Source organism: Bubalus kerabau, chromosome 10 (genome assembly GCF_029407905.1).
Source record: "Bubalus kerabau isolate K-KA32 ecotype Philippines breed swamp buffalo chromosome 10, PCC_UOA_SB_1v2, whole genome shotgun sequence".
NCBI lineage: Eukaryota > Metazoa > Chordata > Mammalia > Artiodactyla > Bovidae > Bubalus > Bubalus kerabau.
In genome coordinates, this window is record NC_073633.1 from 85,130,571 (window position 1) to 85,154,521 (window position 23,951).

At 42.6% G+C, this 23,951-nt stretch overlaps 1 protein-coding gene across 7 annotated transcripts in view; it reads left to right on the forward strand.

The window, feature by feature from the left end:
- Positions 1 to 23,951, forward strand: part of RAD51B (RAD51 paralog B) — a 618,412-nt gene that overhangs the window by 493,340 nt on the left and 101,121 nt on the right. The window contains exon 10 of one of the 7 annotated variants that reach the window (XM_055538422.1): positions 6,481 to 6,795. The exons of the other annotated variants lie outside the window; for them this stretch is intronic. Within the exon in view, the coding sequence (XP_055394397.1) occupies positions 6,481 to 6,530 (50 nt within the window). The 3' untranslated portion in view covers positions 6,531 to 6,795. Of the gene's footprint in view, positions 1 to 6,480; positions 6,796 to 23,951 lie in introns of those variants that run through there. 7 annotated transcript variants of the gene reach the window in all.

The window sequence follows — 23,951 nt, forward strand, 5'->3', positions numbered from 1 at the left end:
TTTTGCACACACCCACATCTTATTTTCATTTGTGCCTTGCCTAGCCCATCATAACCTATAATTGTCTAGCTAAATAATGTTTTTTTAAGATCTGATGCTTCCAGATACCAAAATGATTTAGATTTAAAGCTACAGGGAATAGTTTATTGTTATGAAAAGCAAACCTGAAATACTTTGAATCCTTGGAGCCTTAAATCCCTTTCATGACAGGAGACTGACATTGACCGCAGTTTGTTCAGTGTGGAAGTACATGCTGAGTCATTTACAGTGTGCAGCTTTGTGGAAGTGGTGTGCAGTCTTGCATCCTATGGGTATTCCTTCCCCTTTTGCCATTGTTATCTTGGCCTGGAATGTCCGTTTTCTTCTGATGCCCAGCCTTCTGCTATGTACTGGTTGCCATTCCATCAACCACAGTTCTTCTCTTGAGTTTTTAAAAACATCACGTGTCTGAGTTCTTTCCCAGACCTGCTGAATCAGACATGCTAGGGGTCTGAGCAGGAGGGTATTTGGATTTTCAGAAACCTCTCTAGGGCATTCTGATGCTCAACCAGAACTGAGAACTACTGTCTCTTTAAAAATATATATATATATTGCTTTATGATGTTGCTTCTGTACAGCAAAGTGAATCAGCTATATGTTTACATATATCCCCTCTTTTTCAGATTTTCTTCCCATTTAGCATTGAGTAGAGTTCCCTGGGCTAGGTTCTCATTTGTTATCTGTTTTACACATAGAATCAATTGTGTACGCATGTCAATCCCATTCTCCTAATTAATCCCCCCCACACACACACACACTTTTCCCCTTGATATCCATACGTGTGGAGAACCACTGTCTTACTGCCTAGGTTAAAAATCTTTTGCTTACAAATAGTTGAAACCCACTCAAACTGTCCATAACAACAACAGCAACAAAAAAGAGAAATTTACCATAAGAAAGCAGGAGAGTCTTATAGAACCCAGGTGCGTGGGATCTACATGGGCTTCTTAAAAAGACCCAGTCCTGAAACTGGAACACTGACAAGGACCCAGGGAAGCTGGTCCTCTCTTCCCATGCATCCCTCTATTTGCCCAGCTCCTTTCAGATCTTGTGATCTCAGAGCTCTACTTCGCTCTGTATGTCTGCTTCTTTCTTTTTCTCTTTCTTAGTTGGCCTCTTTCACCACTAAGTAAACACATGTCCCAACATGGTAGCCTCCTCAGTACCCAAGACTATATGTCCTCAGTTCAGCTGACCAGTCTAGGTTGACTGGCATCTTTCAGTCTAAATTCCTATGAGAAGATCAGATTGGCCAAGGACTGGTGATGTGTCTGCCCTTACCAATCAGATAACACGGTTCAAACATGGCTGCCCAAGGTCCACCCTGTGTGAGTTCAGAATGAAGGCTGTTCAGATATCTCAGACTATTTATCTACTTGCCATATTCTCCATACTAAATCACTCTATTTTTTATTTCAGCTTTATTGCCAATATTTTCCCATTTAAGGAAGTTGAGTTGCAATGATTTCCACATATCAGGGTGTTTTAATTTTGCAGATGCCAAACAGTGAATGTGCTATTCTTTATCCTTTGTTCTCCCTTTTATAAATATGCATCACTTTAAATGTTGAGAAAATTGGAGCCTTGGGAAATCTGCTTCTCCTAAGTAGTAAAAGTCAAAAAGTAGTAGAGTAAGAGCAACTGAATGGCACAGTTATTTTCTATAATATGCACCATGTTAATCATCAAAATGAAGAATGTTTAAAGGCATAGAGGTAGTTCATCACAGACAGTGCTGAGATGTGACCTTATAATGATCTTTTACAGAAAAGTTTCCTGCCTTTTCTTTGTCAACACAAGGACTTTTAAAAAAAAAGAGGAAATGCTTTTAGGAGGAATAAAACATAGAGCCTGGCAAAGGATTAGTATTCAATAGTATTTTACCAATAGCATTTACTTAAAAATATTTATTAGAAATAACTTCCAAGCAGTATTGAAACACTGGACTAAGTTACCAAAGAAAGTAGGTAAGATTTTATTCACTTCTATTTTAATCATCCTATGAGCATCTTACACATATGGAATAGACAGAGATACCCATAATATTTGGCTCTCTATGAAAACAGAGTTTGTTAGAGGAAGTAAAATACAAAAACAGTGGATAACACTCTTACCTTTGGTATTCAGAGATCTCCACATGCTCTCACTTGTCCCATTTTATTTTTACGGGGCAAGAAAAAGGAATAGGGTTCACTGTCTCTGTTTTACTTCTGAGTAAACAGAGGCTCAGCCATTCCTACAATTAAAGATTCTAATTTCCCTAATTTCTCCTTCAGGGAAGGTGCACAGCAATTTGCACATATCACAGTGACTTAATCTTGCGGGTATCACTAAAATGAACTAAGCAGATAGAACGTCAAGAGAGAGCACAATGTTAATGACTAAATTAGAATTGAATTTGGTCTCTTTAAAGGGCAACAAGAACCAAGGTGACTGTATTTCAGTAAATTATAATGCAAAGAAAATTCACAGAAGTATATTTGTGTTAGTGAAGGTTGGGTTAGGAAAGGGACTTTTCTGGTGGTCCCATGGCTAAAACTCCATGCAACTGAGCACATGATAGGAGAGCTAAAAACTGAAGGTAATAGTTGATAAATGTTATTGTATCAGAGTAGCTTCATCACTGGATGACACTGTGTTACTCAGAGCATAACTGGCAATTCCTGGAGCATATCTTACAGTGTTAAAGCAGTAAGCATCTTCATAAAGCTTTGCAGAAGTCTCAGCTCTAACATCTTCAGTCAAAGGTAAAAGAAAAATAATCTATAAGTAATGTTTTCAAGTAATTTGTAAGCTTATGATAAATACTGTGTTATCTGGGATTTTTTGTTGTAAGTAGCAGATTCAGTGGAATCTGTTGGGTAAAATTAATTGGGTAATTGAGATCTAAGGGGTAAATCTAACTCCGTTTCCAGTGATGTCATCATTGTTTCTTCTGATATTTCCACCTCTCCGCTCTGCCTTTCTCCTGATGGTTTTATTCTCAGCAGGTTTTGCCACATGATGACAAAGCAGCGTCCCTGGTCCTTATCACTTAGGATATCAGAAAGCTTGAGGTCCTTTTTCTTTCTGCTTTTAAGTCATTACCCCCCAACAGAATCCAATTGGACCACTAGATCACCTGCCTACCCCCTAGGCAGGGAGGCAAGAGGCCTAAAGTTGGGGCTGAGTAGTTCGCTAAAGAAAAGGAAGGCTTCTGTTACCAGAAACAGGAGAAGGGGGTGTTGAGTAGGCAGAAAGAACAGATGTCCACCCATATATTACACAATTGCCCGTTAGGCACTTTCACATCCTTGGCAAAAAAAAAAAAAGCCTTCACTAATGAAAAAAAAAAATGACAGCTTGAAATATTATAAGTAGTAAAAGAAAAAAATGTTTGAGTCCTTTTTAATATTCTCTCCAGTGCCTCAGGGTTACAACTAATTATTGCTTTCTCTTTGCTTGTAAATATTTGCTTAGCCCTCTGCTCTGTTATTCAGTTATCTTTCTTCTACAGATCTATCTTCCTGAAATAGGGTATGAACACTTGAAGACAAGAACTTTGTCTTTTATCTGTTAATGTCCAGTGCCTAGTTCAGTACCTGGGACACAAAAGCCACCTGATGCTTTTAAAATGGAATTGGATCCTATCTAACATCTATCTGTTATATGTATACTACTTAAATTAGGAAAAGAGCAATAATAAAAATTTCGCTAGACTAGGTAGGTCACTCCTCCCCAGGGAAACTGGAATGGCTCATCTGATTGGTGAGTCTGGGATGAGGAAGGAACTGCTCACATTCAAGTAGGTTCTTCCCCCAGCCACAGAGGCATGGGAGCCACTGCCTGATCCACTTTGGAGGCGCCCACAGTTGCTGTGCACCCAAGCCATGTCTTTCACCTCCCCTGTTTCTTTTGATGGGTTCGGAATTCAGGTGCAGAAAGAGTGTATAGTCCAATGGTCCTCTCAAAGAGTTTAGAAAGACCCTGTGTTTGTGTTTAGATATGTGCAGAGAATGGATTTAAAAGTAAGTATCTTGGTATTTTACATATTAATTATTTATATCCCATCATTTTCCAAAACAAATGTAAGATGGCTTCAACTTTGGCATGCTAATCTAATCCATGACATTCAAAAGCCACAAGGGCAGATAAAGAATTTGCTAAAATACCCTGAAGCACTACTTCATCTATATGATTTCTTAGCCTAGATTATAATCAGGAAGGCACTGATCCCTTTTATTGTTGTTGTTTTTAAGCAGAAAGGATCCTATTGCTCCTCCCCTCTTCTTCCTTGTGGTGAAAAGCTCCACCAGCTACCCCATCACCAAACCAGAAACCTGGAATCAGCTGATTTCTTTTCCTCCCTGCTGCCCTTCCCCATAAATATCCACTCTATCATCAGGATTTCCTCCTCGACACCTTCTCTAAGTTCACACATTGAATTTTCTTTCTCCTGGCCCCCATCCGGCATTCCCCTTTATAGACCTTCTTTTCCTTTTCTGACTGTGGCCAAAGTGTTCCTTCTAATGTAACAGTGTGATTGTATTACTCTTGCATTTGAAATCTCTTTACTGCCTCTAGGATTTAGTCCAAACTCCTTAGCATACATACAGGGACTTCAAGGATCTGGCAGCTGCTGAGTTCTCCAGCCATGTCTCTGAATGATTTCTCTCTCAGTCCCGTTTCCCCATCACCCCTCCTCCTCCAAAACACATACACTAGAGCCATTGTGAAGTACTCAAAGTACCTCTTATGGGCTAGGCTCATTCACATTTGGGGGTTGCTTTTGCTGCTCTTCTGCCTATAATTTACCCCTTCCAGTCTCCTCCTGCCCCCAAACTAGCTCAGCTTTCAAGACTCAACCCAAGTGCAACTTCCTCTCTGAAGTCTTTTTGACAACTCACCCTCAGGAAAAATCAAGCACTCTCTTCCATGTGTCTCCTTCTGTGTCTTGTAATCTCTTAACACATTTTTTTTTCATCAGCTGTCTGCAGTACTCTGCCTCCTGTAGACTGAAAAGATCCTGGGGACTAAATCCATGTCGTGATCCTTTCGTTATCTGACACTTTAGCAATGTCCCATAAATGTTTGTTGACTAAATGCATGTTTCTATGCATGAAAGAAGAACAGTTCAGGAATTTTTATTAGCAGTGTTCCTTTACTTCCTGTAACTTTGAGAATATAGAATTAGCTGCTCCCCCAAAATGGTTGGGGAGGGGGGCCTGTATTGTAAAGAACTGGCTTTAAGAAGCAGCCTTGTGAAAGGCAGCAGGCTCTGCCTACAGTAATTTCAGCTACTGATGTTAGCAGGCTTTGTTCCTTGTAGGGTTCAAAGAGCTGCTGGCCACTTTTGGTCTTTATCTTACAAACACCCACACACAGAAAGATTGCATGGGAAGTCAAGCAGAGAATATCTGTGTATATTGAGAGAGGACTTAAAAGCTTTTGAGCACCTCATCTTTCTGGAGTATTTTAAACATGCATCTCTCAGGCATAGGGATGGAATAAATGAATTGCCTCAAAATTCCATCCAGGTTCTGAAACCCAACAGAGCAAGAGGGAAGTTGACAAGCAAAGATGGCTGGTAAAGCCAGCAAGGATTTACTTAGTGACCATTGCTTGGCTCGTGCTATGAGAGGGAGGGCACAGACCAAAGTTAAGTAAAAAGAACTTTTCTCAAAGAGGTAACAGTACAAAGTCATTAATGTTACTAAAATAAATATACCTTCTGTGATAGGTTCTAATGAGAAATGTAGACAGCTTTTTTTTTTTTTTTTCTAATTATATAACAACGTAAAGAACTTTGGGGCTTCCCAGGTGGCTTAGTGGTAAAGAATCCGCCTGCCAATGCAGGAAATGTGGGTTCAATCCCTGGGTAGGGAAGGTCCTCTGGAGGAGGAAATGGCAACCCACTCTAGTGTTCCTGCCTGGAGAATCCCATGGACATAGGAGCCTGGTGGGCTATAGTCCATGGGTCGCAGAGAGTCGGACACAACTGAGCATGCGAGCGCTGTACACTGCATAAAATACTTTGCAAAGCCCAGACTGTTTTCTTACAGTTTATAATGGTTGAAAAGTGAAGAGTTCAAGGGATGCTCATGTTCTGAATCAGAGGCTGTATGTTGGCCCACTGGACGAGAGTCATACAAAATTTTCAAATTCAAGAATTTTTTTAAATAAAAATTAAGATTTCCTACTTGTGGTTTCTTGGGGGAAAACTGTACAAACAGTTTGGATAAGTGGTTTCTTGTAGAAACACAGAGTATATTTAGCTCTATTGTGAGTTCCTAGGCATAATGCATAGGTTTGTTAAAAACAGCCCCATCCCCAAAAGCAACGGAAAATTAATATTGCCTTTGTTTCATGGTTTAGATCTGAGATCAACACACACTTTCAGTAAAGGGCTAGATAATCAAAGTTTCAGGCTTCTCATTGTAAATCATGTGGTCTTTGTCGCAGCTGCTCAACTCTGCCATTGCAGTGAGGAAGAAGCCATAGATAATATCTGAACAGATGTGCATGGCTGGGCTCGCCTGGTGGCTCAGCAGTAAAGCATCTGCCTGCAATGCAGGAGATGCAGGAGACTGGTTTCGAGCCCTGGGTCGGGAAGATCCCCTGGAGGAGAAAATGGCAAACCACTTCAGTATTCTTGCTGAAAGAATCCCATGGACAGAGGAGCCTGGAACGCTACAGTCCTTGGTGTTGCAAAGAGTCAGACACAACTGAAGCAACTGAGCAGGCACACACATATTCCAATAAAACATTATTCATAAATACAGACATTTAAATTGTGTATAATTTCCATGTCACAAAATATTGTTTTTCCTTTGTCTTTTTTTCCCCCAGTGATTGAAAAATGTAAAAATTATTCTTAGCTCGTGGACCATATGAAAATAGGAGACAGACCTCACTTGGCCCTAGGCCAAATGGCCATTCGATGATTATCATTAAAAATTTTTGCTCTTAGGCTTTTTAGTCCTAACTAGACCAAGAGGAACAAGTTAGGATATGCTGTCCTCTATAGAGTGCCAGGGAATTCTCCGTTCCTCACTTCTTTATACTCAAAAGAAGCTGGGTCAATATTCCACTTGAAGATAGAAGAGCCAAGTTGCTCCCCTCAGAGGCTAGTCTGCATTTCAGACAGACCGAGTGAAGAGTGAGGCTTGTGTTTTCCACAAGGAACTCTATCCCTTCAGCATCTGTATCCCAGTCATACTTATGCATGGAAAAGGCTAAGTAAAATTTATTAATATCCTAGCTAGAAAGAAAACTATAAAATTACACATATATGCAAGCTTGTGTGTATCTGCAGTTCAAAGTGTAGTCAGCAAAAAATGCACGCACGCTAGTGCACTGGGAGGAAACCGGTGTCTTTGAAATCAAATACCCTGCCATTGGCATATTCAGGCTTGAAACCCGGCTTCAGCTTTTAGCTTCCACCACATGTTTACATTGGAAATCTCTCTGTGCGCATATAGAGTTTGTTCTCTTATGAAATCATGTCTCTTGGGAAGGATAATTTAAAGCCATTTCCGTTTGTTATGTCTGAGCTGAACTAGACTATTAGGGCTTGTTAACGCTGGATAAACTTGAGCCCTATAACTGCCTTCATCTGCAGATTATAGAATCTGTCCAACAAATTGCATTCTGATGTTTTCAGATGAAGGCTAAGCAAGCAGGGGCCTTTTAATTTATATTCTATCACCATGGTTGTCTGAGGAATCATGGTTTTGCCTTTCATGCCTACTTGGTAGAGTATAGATGATATAAGTCTTGAATGGGCCAAATCCAGAAGTAATTGAGACACAAAACTCCCATCTGCTACAGCCAAGCAAGAAAGGCTGGCAGTCAGAAAACTGCTGGCTAAGCATCTTTCTTCAGAGTATCTCCCTCCCCACCCCAGTCTTAGCATAAATCAATGTTAGGTCCACTGGACTATCGTGTGTGGTCTGCATTTAGAAATTTCATTTGAAAATTATATCGTGGCAACCATGAGACAGAAGGATAAAGTAAAACAAGTTTTCTTTAGGCTCGTGTTAAGTAAATAGAATTAAGTGAAGATAGACGGTTTCCTTGATTTAGCGAAGGGGAGCTGATGGCTGTCCCAGGGATCTCACTCCCTCCGCCTTCGTTCATCAAGCCCACAGAACACCCTTACTGTCATGCTCCTCTTTAAGCATTTGGCTTGTTGTCATTCTCTTTCTTAGATACTGGGGTATTAGAAGGTGAAAATTGCATCTGTTTGACTTCTTTTTAAAAAAAGTTTAGCAGAACTGCAGGACAGCTTCAGTAACATCTTCAGTAGGATGGTACTGGGTGGCAGTGTGACCAGGCAACATGGTGTCTCTAACTCCGTCTTATTAACAGTGTCTCTGCTGAGTTCAGTTCTCTCCAATAAACTTGTAGAAGGCACCATCCTAAGCCCAACAGTTGGTGACAGGTGTGGTGATGGGATATAGGGACAGTTAAGACATGGACCCTCTCAAAAGATGACTGTGGATATGAATCACCTTTATCAGGACCAGATTCAAAGAATGCCAGAAATGAAGGGCAGATACTGGAGTATAAAATTTAAATGGGGTTTTGAGTAGGAAATCGGGTTTTAACCAGCAGGAAAGAGAATCTTCTAGACTAAGGGAACAACATAAACAAAATTCTGAAAGTAGAAAAGTTCAGAATGTGTTCAAGGAGTGTGGGAATAAGCCCTCTCCAGACTTCCTTCCTTCCCTCTTTCCTTTATCCAGTAGTTATTTAATGAATACCTGGGGGAACCAAATAGACTTGGCGCCTGTCTGCACAAAGCTTACAGCCTAGAGAGGAGACAGCGATGACTCAGGGAAACCCAGTGTGAATGACAGATTGTAGCTGTGATCCCTGCCTCCAAGAAGAGGGCTGCTTTGGCTAAGAGAGCCTTACAGGAGAATTCAACATCCTTTTGGAGTAGTTTAAAGGGATAATAGGCACTGATTTGTTATTGTTGTTCAGCCACTAAGTCGACTCTTTGCAACCCCATGGACTGCAGCACCCCAGGCTTCCCTGTCCTTTACTCTCTCCCAGAGTTTGCTCAAACTCATGTCCATTGTGTTGATGCCATCCAACCATCTCACCCTCTAGTGCCCAGCATCAGTCCTTCCAGTGAATATTGAGGGTTGATTTCCTTTAGGATTGACTGGTTTGATCTCCTTGTAATCCAAGGGACTCTCAGGAGTCTTCTCCAGCATCACAATTCAAAAGCATCAATTCTTCAGGTTCTCAACCTTCTTTATGGTCCAACTCTCACATCCATATATGACTACTGGAAAAACCATAGCTGTGATTGAAGATACTGATTGGAAGGGGTCATTGCATGAAGTAGGAGTGTACAAAACATGTACAGGAGACCCTGAGAGTGAGGCTATGTATGTTGTTCGATGCAGCCCCAAGACAGTCAGGGGGTGGAATGGGGTTCTTGTCTTTGTTCTAAGAGCAAAGGAAAACTATTGATTTGCTTTCGGCAATGAACGCAATGGTGTGATGAGATGTATTTTTTGGAAAGATCAATCTGGCTGCAGTGTAGAGACTGAATTAGAGATGTTGGGAGGAGGTGGGGAGTTTTCCTGGATGGCAGATGCAATTTTCCAGAGGGAATGTTACTGGTTGTTTACTCTAGGGTAATGCTAGGGAGATGAGAAGAAGGAAATGATTTTGAGGGCTGAGGATGCGCTTGGCCTTGGAGACATTGATTTTGAGATGCCTGTAAGACACTGAGAAGATAGACCAGAAAGTTATGAGTCTGGAGCTCAGTGAAAACATCTGGGCTGAGAGACGCATTTGAGAGTCATCTCCTTATAGATGGAAATTGAGCCATGAGTGCGGTTAAATGCTTAATTGAATGGATGATAGAATGAATAAATTAATAAATAAGATTGGGAGAGGAGAGAGCACACAGGGTAAGAGGAGGGGCCAGCAACTGTGTGATGCTGTGTTTCTGTGACTGCCATTGTCATTTGTGAGGATGCCAAGGTAAGCTTCTGGTTCCATGGTTAGCTCTCATGCCTCACATGGACATATTTGCAGAGCTGACAAGAACCACAGAAGTGACCAGGCACCCTGTTTCCCATGAGGAGATGCCTCTCCTAACCCTTCCAACTTACAAGTGGGCAGGCTCCAAGAGTTCCCAGAGAAGATGGTTGTTTGGGTTGTAAAACTGTTCCCCGAAGAACAGCCTTGGTTCCTAGGCTGATGCCATCAATGATCTGAATTGATCAGGGTCCTTTCTATGAGACACTATGTTCACGAGGACCTTGGGGGACCAGGAGAACTTTGTTCTGGTCTTCTTGCCTTGGGTACTCTTGTGGGGAGCCTTCCCTACTCTCCTCCCATCACACTCGCCAGGCACTGAGAGACAGGACTGTCCACCTAGTTGTCATCAGATGGGGTTTGGGCTTCAGAGAGGGAGTTTCAGGGGATTCAGGGATACCTACAAGCACAAGTTCCCTGAGGGTCTTCTAGACCTGCCCCTGAATCTAGTCACCCTTTTGTCATCTTTTCTGAGGACCCCCAGGGTTGGCCTGCCTGTATCTCTTGCTTTCACCACCAGCAGATGGGGATCCGGTGGAGTGAGGGGGAGAGAGATGGTGGGGAAGGTGGGCTGGCAAGGCTTTTCCCCATGTTTAGCCTGCAAGGTGTAGTCATAAAACTTCTCATCCTTCTAGTTCCTGAAGTGAGCACACAGCTCCTTGGAAGTTTCTGAGGGTTTTTATGACTCGCAAAGTCAGAGAGCAGGTTAAGAGCCAAAGCAGCCCCCTCTGGGCCTCCTCCCCCAGCCTCTCCTTATTTTGTGTCATTTTCCTTAGATACCTATCCCAGTTTCTGAGGTCAGGCCTGGTGTACACCTGGTATCTTGGCATAATTGCCAGTCACACCTCCTTACCCTTTAAAATGTTTAGAAGATAAATTACGGCCACCCTATTTAACCTCAAAGAGAAAGAGAAATTGATGTCTTGATGGTAATGGTGGGTTCACAAAGGACTGAAATCACCTTTCTCTGTATTTTAGTGAGCCAGCAGCATAACTTTTTTGGTATTTCGTCCCAACAGCTGGACTGGGCCTCTGAGCGTGTCAGTGTAGGGGTTGGGGTACTGGAAGGGAGATGCATGGGAAAGTGCTGGATCTGGTGCTGGGTGCTGCTGCAGAGATTAGCCTGCCCTTTTCTCCGGTCCCTTCCTTCCTCCATGACCAGTTCTGCCCATGGGAGATTCAGACTGGCCCTTGAGGAAGATGAGCGCAAAGACTAGGGTTGAGAAAAGTGGGTTTCCAAGCAGCTATGGGGGTCAACAGTGGAGAGGAGAAAAATTTGGAGGCAGAAATGGAACCAGGTTACAACAGAACAAAGCGTAGGGGTTGCAGTGGGCCTGTCTGATTGTTGTCTGGTTGTTGCAGCAGGGGGTGGGGAACACAAAATTGTCAACATTTACTTATAATTTTTCTCTAGAATAGTTGCCACTTTGGGGAAATGGTTCAGGAAGACCATCCCTGTGTCCACATAGCTGTGCTTCTATTATGAGGTTTCTGGGCATCTCAGGCCACCCAAATGGAGTAACCCACCCAAGTCTGTGGGTCTCTAAGGGATGTATTTAAATCACATGTACTCAATGTAAGAGCCATCCGTGATGTTAAACCAACCAACAAACAAACATCTGATCCTTTCTCATTGCCACTTCTGTGCAACAAAAAAATATTTAGAGTTGTTGACTATGGGGGTAGTGTTTTCTCAACAAAGAAATTACTTGTAAAGTAATAACATTGGAAAAACAGCCACAGTCACCACTGGTTTTGGTGCTACATTGGCGATCTGCTTATAATAACCTTTGCATCTCTCTTGGATGTTTTAACATAGAAAAATGAAGTTTGTTGCTTCTGGGCACTCAGAGAGTCTGAAAACCTTATGCTGTCTGATAGGGAAGACAAATCAATTAAGTCCTTGGGAATCTGTAGGCCAGCCTCTGGAATCACTCATGAGTTGAAGAAGAAAAGGAAAACTCAATGGTGGATTCGGGACTGAAATTTGAATTCAGAGCCCCATATCAAGCTTTAAGTTCCAAAATGCCTCTGTGTAAGCCATGTGGTCTCAGCGTGACTCAGTTTCTTTTTCTGTAAAAGCAGAAGGTAATCCTAGTATTAGAACTAGTATCTCAGTACCTTTTAGCATTTAGGAAAAATTCCAGTGAAGGAAGAGAGCTCTGATTGTGTAGCAGACCATGGTGTACAGTGACTTGGGCTCGTCACTGGAGGGGTGACCTTGCTCAGGAATGGTAGAGATGACACTCCTGCTTTGGTGGGACTAGTGCAAATATGTTTTTGCTTCACATTTTTATTTTGTCTGTTTTTAGAGAAACACCTTTTTTTTTTTTAATTCTTTGCATTGCATAAAGAAAATGTTAATATAAATCTTACTGAGTGGTAGTTTAGTTCCAATAATTCTGAGTCAGTTCAACATTCTTAAATAAAGAGTAACACTATTAATTAAAGTGACTATATATAATATTTCATTAAATAGATGTGCCAATAGCTCATTTATGCATTTCCCAATTATTGATCATTTGGGTTTTTCTGGTTTTGTTTTGTTTTACTATCACAAAAAAGCATTGTAATGAGCATCCTATTACAGATTTCCAAATTTGTCTAATCATCTCCTTAAAATATATCCCTGAGTGAAATCAGTCGTGAATAATCATTGGAAGGACTGATGCCAAAGCTGAAACTCCAATACTTTGGCCACCTGATGCAAAGAACTGACTCATTTGAAAAGACCCTGATGCTGGGAAAGATTGAGGGAGGGAGGAGAAGGGGACAACAGAGGATGAGATGGTTGGATGGCATCACCGACTCAATGGACATGAGTTTGAGTGAACTCAGGGAGTTGGTGATGGACAGGGAGGCCTGGCGTGCTACAGTCCAGAGTTGGACACAACTGAGCGACTGAACTGAACTGACTGAGTGGTATTATGGGTCATATGTGTGTTTCTATTTTTATGTGAACTGCCAGACTACCTGTGAGGAGGGTATCGGTTCACATGCCTACACTGGGGGATTGTATTTTCTTTCAGTCTCTGTGACTCTCATATGAAAATGATATCTCGTTGCTGATTGTACTTGCTTTACTTCGGCTCCTAGAGAGGTCGAGCATCTTTTGTGTGTATATCGCCTGTTTGTATTTTTCCTATTGTGAATGGCTTGTTTAGTCCAGACTGGAAACTCTGGGAGGGCTATGGTCTGGTTGGTCCATGGAATGCAGGATGTGGGCTATAAATTATTCTTCAGTTAGATGGCATGATATGAAAGCCTACAGTAAAGAAATTTTTAAAAACCATTAGAAGGATATTTTCAGAGTATTGCATGTTTATGATAAACTATGCCATGGAGTTTAAGTATCCTTAACAAAAGGAGAAATTCACAATGCTAATTGGAGAGACCAGGCCGAGGGAAGGTGGGACAGGACTGTGTCCCTCTGCTGCCTGTCTGCTAGTAGTAACGGAATTCTTGGAAACCTCTCCAAATTCACACCACCCCGCAGAGGAGCCGCTGCAGCAGCCGACCGTACCCCACTTGCTCACAGAGGCCATAGGCCTGCCTCTCCAAATTTTATGATGCATCTGAAATGAAGTTTAACTGCATCCTCCCCACCCAACTCACAGAAAACCACGGTAGGGGAGGAAAGAAAAACAGAACCCACCAAGAGGAACTGGCAGACCTGTCCAAGGGTGGGGACTTGGCTACTCCATGGGGCAGCGGGAGAGTAAACGACAAAAGGCATAAAGCACACCTCGCTTTAATCCCTTCCATCCGCCCACAGTCCCCAGAAAGCTCATAAAGCCTCCCTTTCTGGGTGATTGGATTCCTTTAGCTCAGGGGCAGGCAGGGTGTTTTTCTTGTTTGGAGAGAGGGCAGGGAAGGGGAGGGGGCTGGTTGAGGAAAAGGAGAATGGCCATCACTGGGGGAGAATGAAAACCAAGTCCCCCACTTGCTTCAAGGTGGTGAGTGGTAAACACAAACAGCTGCTGCCTGCAAACACGTGGGGGCCGGGCAGCCAGGGCAGTCAGCTGCTGCGAGCAGGACCCAGCAGTTCCTAGAGGCAATTACCTCCCTCAGAAGCCATGCCTATCTGCGAAATGTTTTTTTTTTTTTTCCCCTTTTTTCCACCTTTTGAGGGCTCTTCTTGGCTAACTCAAAGAAATCATTTTGAATGCTGCTGGCAAAAATGTTGCCGAAAGTTGTGTGTGGTGGGTGGTGTGTTTTTTCTCTCTCTAAAAAGAGTAGTTGTTCTCCTCTGCCAGCATTTAGAAGCTGGAACTGTCTGTTCTTTTTGTTTGAAGTAGAGACTTTGGAGACCAGTCCTTTCAGAGACCAGAAGAAAGAGAAAGAAAGAAAAAAAAAAGAATCCTCTCGATTGCCTTTGGCCTGGAGACTTGTCGCTTGTTTACTTTTGACCTTTCTCCCTATTTGTAGCCTACACAGGAATCCTGGTCAGCCTGGGCTGGGCTCCGGGTCTCGAACAACAAACTCTCAAACAATCCAAAAGAAAAATTCTTTGGCACTCAAGCTCCTAAAGTTTGTCTAGGCTTGCTCATTTTTGAACTCCTGATGAATGCGGAAAAGAAAATGCCCTTACTTGTTCTTCATCGTGTGGCCCACCTCCCTCCTAAGGCCTTCTCCTATTCCTCCTCACTCAAGTCTCCCCCAAAACACACTCCTGGACAGAGCTGCCCTTTGGGCTTCTCCACCTTCGCAGGTGCCACTCCCTCTCCTGGAAGCTGTCTCCCCCATCCTTGGCTGCTGAAGTCCTCCTGGTCATATCCAGCTGCCCTAAATGCACTGAGCTCAGCTGGTAGAAAATCCACCTGCAATGCGGGAGACCTGGGTTCGATCCCTGGGTTGGGAAGACCCCCTGGAGAAGGGAAAGGCTACCCACTCCAGTATTCTGGCCTAGAGAATTCCATGGACTGTATGTATCATCCACGGGGTCACAAAGAGTCAGACACAACTGAACAACTTCCACTTCACTTCACTTTCCTTCCCTTCCATTGGCTGACGGCTTTGAAAGCAGGGCCTAATCTTAGGTGTCTAGCACAGCGCCTTTGGTACCAAGGCAGCAGGGTGTTAAGATTAGCGTCAGTAATGGTAACATACTACTTGCTCTTTTGGGGGCATGTGCCTTGTTCTAGATACCTCTCACATGCATTGTCTCTTATCCTCCCAATAACCCTACCTCATAGGTGATGTCATATTTGTTTTATAGATAAGGAGATTGAGGCTTAGAAGTTCAGAAAGTTCACTGAGCTAAGAAATAACTGAACCCAAGTTGGAATCCAGGTCTTAATTCATTCCTACTCTATTTCCAGGCCTCTTAATAAATGCTCAATAACTATCTATTAATTGAACACATGGCCCTGAAATTGTTTTTCTGAGCCTGGGGAAATCTTTCCAGGAATTTCAAGAGCCACAGCTTTTACACTTGATCCCTTACACTTGGTTCCTTGACCTTTAGTCTCTCTTCTTCTATACCTAGTATCATCTCGTCTCCCGTTTTGCCCCTAAGAATCATACCCTGTCTTCATGTTTTAGCCCTGGAGGGTGGGGATGGAGCAAAGCAGTAGCCTCCTGGTCCTTGTTCCATGTGTCTCTCCTTGAGCTGGTCTTTGTTCCCCTGAAGTCTTTATTATATCCTGAAGGAAATTAGGCTAACTTAAATAAAGATCAAAAACAGTTGAATTTTGTACAAACATACAAACAGCCATATTGTATGGTTCAAACGAATACAGTGCCTCTATCAGAAGCTTTAAGAAGGTGCCCACAAACTTTCTTCATGGAATTGTTGTAAGAATTACATAAATATAAGACCACTAATGTCTGACACATGGTGAGTTCTCAAAAAATGCAAAAGTTAGCTCTTGTCATTGTTTTTGTAAATCCTTTACTGGGGTACTCAAACTCCTAAAAGGGATTGAGATAAGGGAGATACTTTAATATTAATAATTATTATCAGTTCAGTTCAGTTCAGTTGCTCAGTCGTGTCCAACTCTTTGAGACCCCATGAATCACAGCACGCCAACGCCTCCCTGTCCATCACCATCTTCTGGAGTTCACTCAAACTCATGTCCATCGAGTCAGTGATGCCATCCAGCCATTTCATCCTCTGTTGTCCCCTTTTCCTCCTGCCCCCAATCGCTCCCAGCATCAGGGTCTTTTCCAATGAATCAACTCTTCGCATGAGGTGGCCAAAGTACTGGAGTTTCAGCTTTAGCATCATTCCTTCCAAAGAAATCCCAGGGCTGATCTCCTTCAGAATGGACTGGTTGGATCTCCTTGCAGTCCAAGGGACTCTCAAGAGTCTTCTCCAACACCACAGTTCAAAAGCATCAATTCTTTGGTGCTCAGCCTTCTTCATAGTCCAACTCTCACATCCATACATGACCACTGGAAAAACCATAGCCTTGACTAGACAGACCTTTGTTGGCAAAGTAATGTCTCTGCTTTTCAATATGCTATCTATGTTGATCAAAAGTTTTCTTCCAAGGAGTAAGCGTCTTTTAATTTCATGGCTGCAGTCACCATCTGCAGTGATTTTGGGGCCCAAAAAGATAAAGTCTGACACTGTTTCCACTGTTTCCCCATCTATTTCCCATGAAGTGATGGGACCGGATGCCATGATCTTCGTTTTCTGACTGTTGAGCTTTAAGCCAACTTTTTCACTCTCCTCTTTCACTTTCATCAAGAGGCTTTTGAGTTCCTCTTCACTTTCTGCCATAAGGGTGGTGTCATCTGCATATATGAGGTTATTGATATTTCTCCCGGCAATCTTGATTCCAGCTTGTGCTTCTTCCAGCCCAGCATTTCTCATGATGTACTCTGCATATAAGTTAGATAAGCAGGGTGACAATATACAGCCTTGACGTACTCCTTTTCCTATTTGGAACCAGTCTGTTGTTCCATGTCCAGTTCTAACTGTTGCTTCCTGACCTGCATACAGGTTTCTCAAGAGGCAGGTCAGGTGATCTGGTATTCCCATCTCTTTCAGAATTTTCCACAGTTTATTGTGATCCAAATAGTCAAAGGCTTTGGCATAGTCAATAAAGCAGAAATAGATGTTTTTCTGGAACTCTCTTGCTTTTTCAATGATCCAGCGGATGTTGGCAATTTGATCTCTGGTTCCTCTGCTTTTTCTAAAACCAGCTTGAACATCTGGAAGTTCACAGTTCACGTATTGCTAAAGCCTGGCTTGGAGAATTTTGAGCATTACTTTACTAGCATGTGAGATGAGTGCAATTGTGCAGTAGTTTGAGCATTCTTCGGCATTGCCTTTCTCTGGGATTGGAATGAAAACTGACCTTTTCCAGTCCTGTGGCCACTGCTGAGTTTTCCAAATGTGCTGGCATATTGAGTGCAGCACTTTCACAGCATCATCTTTCAGGATTTGAAATAGCTCAACTGGAATTCCATCACCTCCACTAGCTTTGTTCATAGTGATGCTTTCTAAAGCCCACTTGACTTCACAATATAATAATTATTATAGCAACTAATAAATATTTATTACTATGTATCAAGCACTTTTTAAAAGGTTTTTCAAATATTAACTCATTTAATTCTTACAATCTGATGACATAGGTACTATCACTGGCTCTTTTTACAGTTGAGGAGATGGAGGAACAGAGAGGTTAAGTTGGGGAGCTTGGGTTCAAGTCTCTGGTTCTAGAGTCTACACTCTCATAGTCATCACTGCTCGGAAAAAAAATAAGCATGAGGCCTAAAAGAAACATAACAGAAATGTGATATATTTAATCCCTTCTCATTCTTTTCTTGAATGTGCATTTTCAGGAGAGTGAGTGTATTTGTGAGAGGCAGTGCTTCTGGTGTTTTTGCACCGTCCCAGGCACCACCAGGAGGAGGCCGGGTAACCCAGAGTCATCCATGTTCCTGGTAAACAACTCAAAATGGGTAGAACCTTGTGCGCCAAACCCAGCCTCTGCAAGCTAGTATTTCCCAGTTGCCAGCTTGGCACAAAACCCCACATTACCACAGTTGAGCCTGTTTTGTGAGGAAAGACTTTTTGGTACAAAAATGTTTTTCATATTCACTCTTGTTACTCTTGAGACTGCAAAACATCATGTCTTCCTGCTGCCAGAGGCCAAAACAAATTCTATGGCTGGGGACAATTTTTGCAGCTCTTTTTCAGAATGGTCCAATGCAGAGAGTAGAATTAACCTAGGCAGCTCAACTGTAAAAAGCAACACATATATCTAGGTGCTGCATATTTGCATAGGAAATCACACACACACAAAATAAATTTCATACACAAACTGTACATTTATGTGTGTGTGTGTGTATATATATATGTGTTAACATATATTTTTTTCTTTCTTTGTGCTAATCTGTCTTTTCTGAATTTTCCTTGGTGTAGAGACGGAACACATTTAAGGGTGCAAGCTGGGACTCGGGAGGCCCCCTGACCGCGGTGTGCTGGGCTCTGTGGACCGGTGCCCACTCCTGTCTTCCTGCCTTATTCAGCTCATCACCCTGTGGTTACCATCACTCTGGGGTTCAAGTGGCGGGCCAGGAGCAGAGACCCAGGGCTGGTGTCACCTCTGAATGTGTTAAAGAAGATGTTCTATCACCATGTTTCCACCAGCCTCGTAATGCACCAGGCAGAGCTGGAAACAGGCCGGTGGGGGTGTGTGTGTGTGTCGGTGTGTGTGTGTGTCGGTGTGTGTGTGTGTGTGTGTGTGTGTGTGTTGGAGGTAGAGGCACCCGCTTAGTAAGACTGTGGGGGAGGTGTGTGTGTGTGTGTGTTGGAGGTATAGGCACCCACTTAGTAAGACTGAACCTGGCCTTCACCGTGTGCTTCCCTGTGCCCATGTATAATGGGGAAATCACAGAGCTCCCCAAAGAAAAGGCAAAATCGATGATGTGTTAGCATCTGCAGGAGAGCGCTGTGCTGTGGAGAGAGGCCAGCGCTCTGCTGGCCGGGCTGCTTGCCCATTTTTACGCACAGGCTCTGAGTGAGGGCAACATGCAGCGGGCTTCCTCCCCGGGCACTGGCCGCATGTGGCAGAGTTAATGTGTGTGCGGTGTCTCCTTTGGCCTTTCCTCATCATCGAGCTCGGCCTAATGCTTTCTCCTCTCCTATGGTCCTCTCCTCTCTCAGGACTGCACTTGTTTGTTCCTGCACTTCCCAGCTCCCAGCCTCCCTGTTCACCCCTTGCTGCCTTCTCCCCTCCCCTCCCTCTACGACCACTCACTCCCCACAGGGAGTGCAGAAGAGCCCTCTCTTGACTCAAGACACCCATTAAACAAGACTGAGACACTAACAATCATCAGGCACTTTGTGAGGAGGGCCAATTAGAGGCCGGCCTGACCAGGGCGAGCAGCGGGACGTCCAGAAAGACGCTTTGCTCCTGGGGAGTGGGAGCCTAATCCCGTTTCTGGCTGGATGGAGGCTCCTGGGGCCCAGGAGCCTCACTCATTCCTGCTGGGCCTGGAGGGCTGTCATTGGAGGATGGCCGGGCCTGGGGGCTCCGCTCTCAGGCAGCCTCCCTCCCTCCCCCAGCCCCCTCGTGTGTCTTTTCTTTCGCAGTGACACACGCTGCAGTGCCTCTGAGGTCATTTGTTTCCCACAGCCTCACAGGGCGCTGTGGCAACCAGGGGGACAATGATCTCTCACAGGAATGATGGGAGGCCTTTTTTTTGCCTTAAATAAGCTCCTTCAAGGGAGCAGTAAGGTCTGTTGTGTGTGCGGTTTGTTTTTTCAGAAAATCCTCTTGCACGTAGTTCCAGTGTGAAGGACTCAGGCAACTTCAATGGAAGCCATAAAGAATCTTGTGTGTGTGCCTGTGTGTGTGTGTGTGTGTGTGTGTGTGATTTTATTTTTATTGCTGTTTTGAGACCAGGATCGTGTTTTCCCTTCTGCCAGATACCCTTTTCCCACTCATGCTCCCTCAACCCTAGTGTTCTTTGATAGTTTTAGGCAGGAATTGGCAGGTGTTGGGGCAGAGATGCCCAGGGCTCTGTGCTGGCATCTGACTGCCCTTGACTGTGGTGATGCGGCTCTGGGCTGAGTGCCCCAGAGGTTTGGTACTCCGCACATTTCTCATCCTATCCCAGGCACTCCGAGAGTGCTCGGGACTGGATAACTAAGGCTGGAATTCAGAGTAGAGTGAAAGTGAGCTGGGAGGAAACCCAGCTTTGTAGATTGCCTCAGAACAGATCACTAGCTTTAATGCCAGAGCTTCAGGGGAATATGTGGAAAGAAAAGGGTCTGTATGTGAAATCTGGAATAAAGAGAAGTCAGGTTCTTTATCTGATGTAGCTGTTTCATGAGGGAAGATATAGTTTATTTCTCCCCCACCCTGATAGCACCATTGGAAACCAAGACTCTGTCCTATTCTCCAGTGTGCTAGGTCTTGAGACTGCTGAGGATCGAGTAACCTTAGAGCCTACATATGCACACATTATCATTTTTAAAGGCTTTTTACTTCATGAATTACATTGTATCGTATAATCTAGATATTTCATCTGGAAAAACTGAGTTTAGGCAAATTAAACTCTGTCCCAAAACCACATGATGAATTAATTTTAAAGCTTATGATTAAAACCTAGATCCTTACCTTTCCAGATCATTAACTAATCAGTGTGATCTGCAAATTGCTTCTCCTTGTTCCAAAGAAAAAGAGTAATCAAGACATTCTCTCATCTGAGCCTAATGTATTATCAGAAACCGAATGGCTGTCTAAATTATATTTTAAAGATATCTTTTCATTCTTTACCTTGTATAAATCATGTTTTCAACTGTTTACAAAATTTTATCACCTCTTGACCATATAAGGCTCAAAAACTGTTGGCCTTACAGCTGAGCCACTAGAAAAATATAACATTTTTTCCCTTACCTTTTCATTCCCTGACTTCTTTCCAGTGATAATTTTAATGCATTTGTGAAATACTCAAGCAGGAAGGAGAGTTTTCCAGATGTTTCTGTTGACTGCTCTGTTGCAAACACAAGACAATTCAGAGACTGGTATCACTTTTTGGTAAAGTGAAGAAACATATTTTTTTGATCACTAGCTATCCTTGAGATTAATAAACACTCCTAAGATTAACTCTTAACAATCCCAGTGTTATTTTAACTGTCCACAAATTCTAAAGTGGGAGTCCTGGAAGTTCTGATAAACAGATTGACATGTTGACATATTTCTCTGGACCATCTGTTAAAGGTTTATTCTCAACTCTTCATTAGCTTCGCGTAACAAACACACCATAGTCAATTCCCCAAAGAGAGCCAGTGTCTCTTTCTTACAGTCATAGGATGTTGGCCAGACCATCTTTTCTCTGACCATGATAGACGTGTTCCAGACTTAGCTAAAGATAGAGCAACTCATGCTTTAGTATTCATTTTAAAGGAAACAACAAAAATAAATAAATAAAGTCACTAATATAAGAGCTGTAGCAGATGATGAACAGCAAAAGAACTCCCTGATCCTGCATCCTTAATAAGCCACCTTTGGAAATGTTTGACTCAAAGGGCAGGCAGATTGTTCCTGGTCTGCCTGGACTCAAGCTCCTTCCCCCTGGGCTCATCTCAGTATCTTCCTAGAGGTTTCTTGCCTCCTGGCAGGTCCCACTGCATCTTCCAGATGCACAGAAGATGAGTATGATTAAATCAAAAATGGTAACCCAAAATGTTGAGTAGCTAGAAAGTGGCCATGGTGGCGTCAGGAGCTGGTAAATAAATAACAGGCTTGTTGTCCCACACCCTAGTTTAATGCTCTCAAGAGGTTCTTATATTGCTCGCATTAGTGGGCATGTAAACGAAACCCCTGTTGGCCTTGGCAGATATTGGCCTCTTCTGTGACCTTGTTTGACTGAAACAAAAAGTCATTGGTGGAACAAAATTTTCAGAGCTCCGAACTGGGTTGAAAGAAAAGGGCAATTCTCTGAATTGGGTAATTGGATCACCCTCCCAAGTGCCCTAGGGCTTGTATCAAACATATAAGAAGAGAATTAATAACTTCAGTGTATAAATGAGCTTTAGGCGGCTTCCAACTGTAACATTTCACTCTCAGGAGCTTTAAGACATAAATACAGATTTTTCCCCCCTAGAGCATTTTGAAGTGCTCTTCATAAAATGCAGGAAGGGACTGCAGACCTCTGTGGAATCCTTGTAATTGTGTATGGTCCATCTCATGGGTGGGCAACCTGAAAGCCTCTATAAAAGAGCCACTTAATAAAACTGTTCATGAGTTGTATTATTGGCATTAGATGATGACAATGATATTATTTCAAATTGTGCTTGATATTCATTTCCTTGGTCATCATTCCGTTGTCTAGATTAAATTAGATGTATCTATACAATGGAAAACTCATCATTTTCCTATTTCTTACAGTTGAGTCAGTGAATTTTAAAACTTACTACAGACCTATATACTTTTGTGTGAGTTGTAAGGAGCCATTTGAGAAGCTGAAAACTTAAATAATAATAATTTGTTAATTTATTCATTAATTTGCTTACTCAATATTTATTTAATACCTACTATATACCAGGCTTGAGAACATACAAAAGCATAAAACAGAACAAGTATAGTAAGACCCATGAATAGATATTTGAAATATCTATTGAAATATTTGTCAAGATTGAAGGAACATGCAAGCGGGGAGCCATTATTTCTTAGGAATGGGGAGGTCAGGAGAGGGCTAAAACTTGTTTTAAAGTTTTCACTCAGACAAGGGGTGAGTCCAGGAGACAGAAAGATGAAGAAAAGTATTTCAGGCAGAGGGTTCAACACTGGACAAGATTCTGCACCAAGGCCAAGTTGGTGAGTGATTTGGCCCAGATTAGCGATATTGGCCAAAACTGTCATTCTTCTCTTGGAGGAGAAGGATCAAGAAGGGTCCTGTTGGGTCCTGAAGAAGTTGAATTATTAGTGATGGGGCAAACTGTTAGAGCCCCAACTTGAGTAGAAATGGGGAAAGGAGTGAAACGTCTGAAAATACATCATTTTGAAATATATCTTTAAAGTATAGACATTCTGAGACCTTTGGCACCCACATAGAAGAACTCATGGGGGAACATTCTAGAATTGATTCTTGTCTTAATGGCTATAGATCTGTCTGGATTCCAAAACAGTTCGAAGACTCCTGCTCTGTATTTATGACTAATTAAAGGTGGCTTTTTTTTTTAACTGAAGAAATACTACCAAAGCTGGGTAGAGTTGTTTCTAAGAACTAAAATACCAGAAAGCTAATCAGAAAACGAACTAACTTTAATCGTGACCCAAGTATTTATTTTCATTTTTCTCCTATAATTTGAATAGAAACCTATGAGGCAAGGGTTTTATCTAGGTAGTCACAATAAACAACTTCAGAGAAGTTAAATAAATCCTCAGAATCCTACATCAGCATTTGGCAAAGCCCATGTCCTCCTCGTATCGATACTCCAGCCCCTCATAGCTAAATCTTTAGGTTTAGGTCCACCTATAGGCGTGCATGTGTACTCAGTCACGTCAGTCATGTCCAACTCTTTATGACCCCATGGACTATAGCCTGCAAGGTTCCTCTGTTTATGAGATTTTTCCAGAAGGAGTACTGGAGTTGGTTGCCATGCCCTCTCCAGGGGATCTTCCCAACCCAGGGATCAAACCCACATCTCCTGCATCACAGGCGGATTCTTTACCACTGAGCCACCAGGGAAGCCCCAACCTACAGGAATAAAGGCAAAATACTTGAATTCTCTCATATTTGTTTTGGTTTTCTCACAGACCATGTTTTTCTTCCTATAAAGTAGATTTGATTCATTCTTCTTCTTTTTTCCCTATATTATCTAGGTCCTTCTGATCAGAGGTGGCAAATAGGTTCCATCTTCTATTCAATTCCAAAGGATCAGTAGTAGTTTATTGGGTGACTGT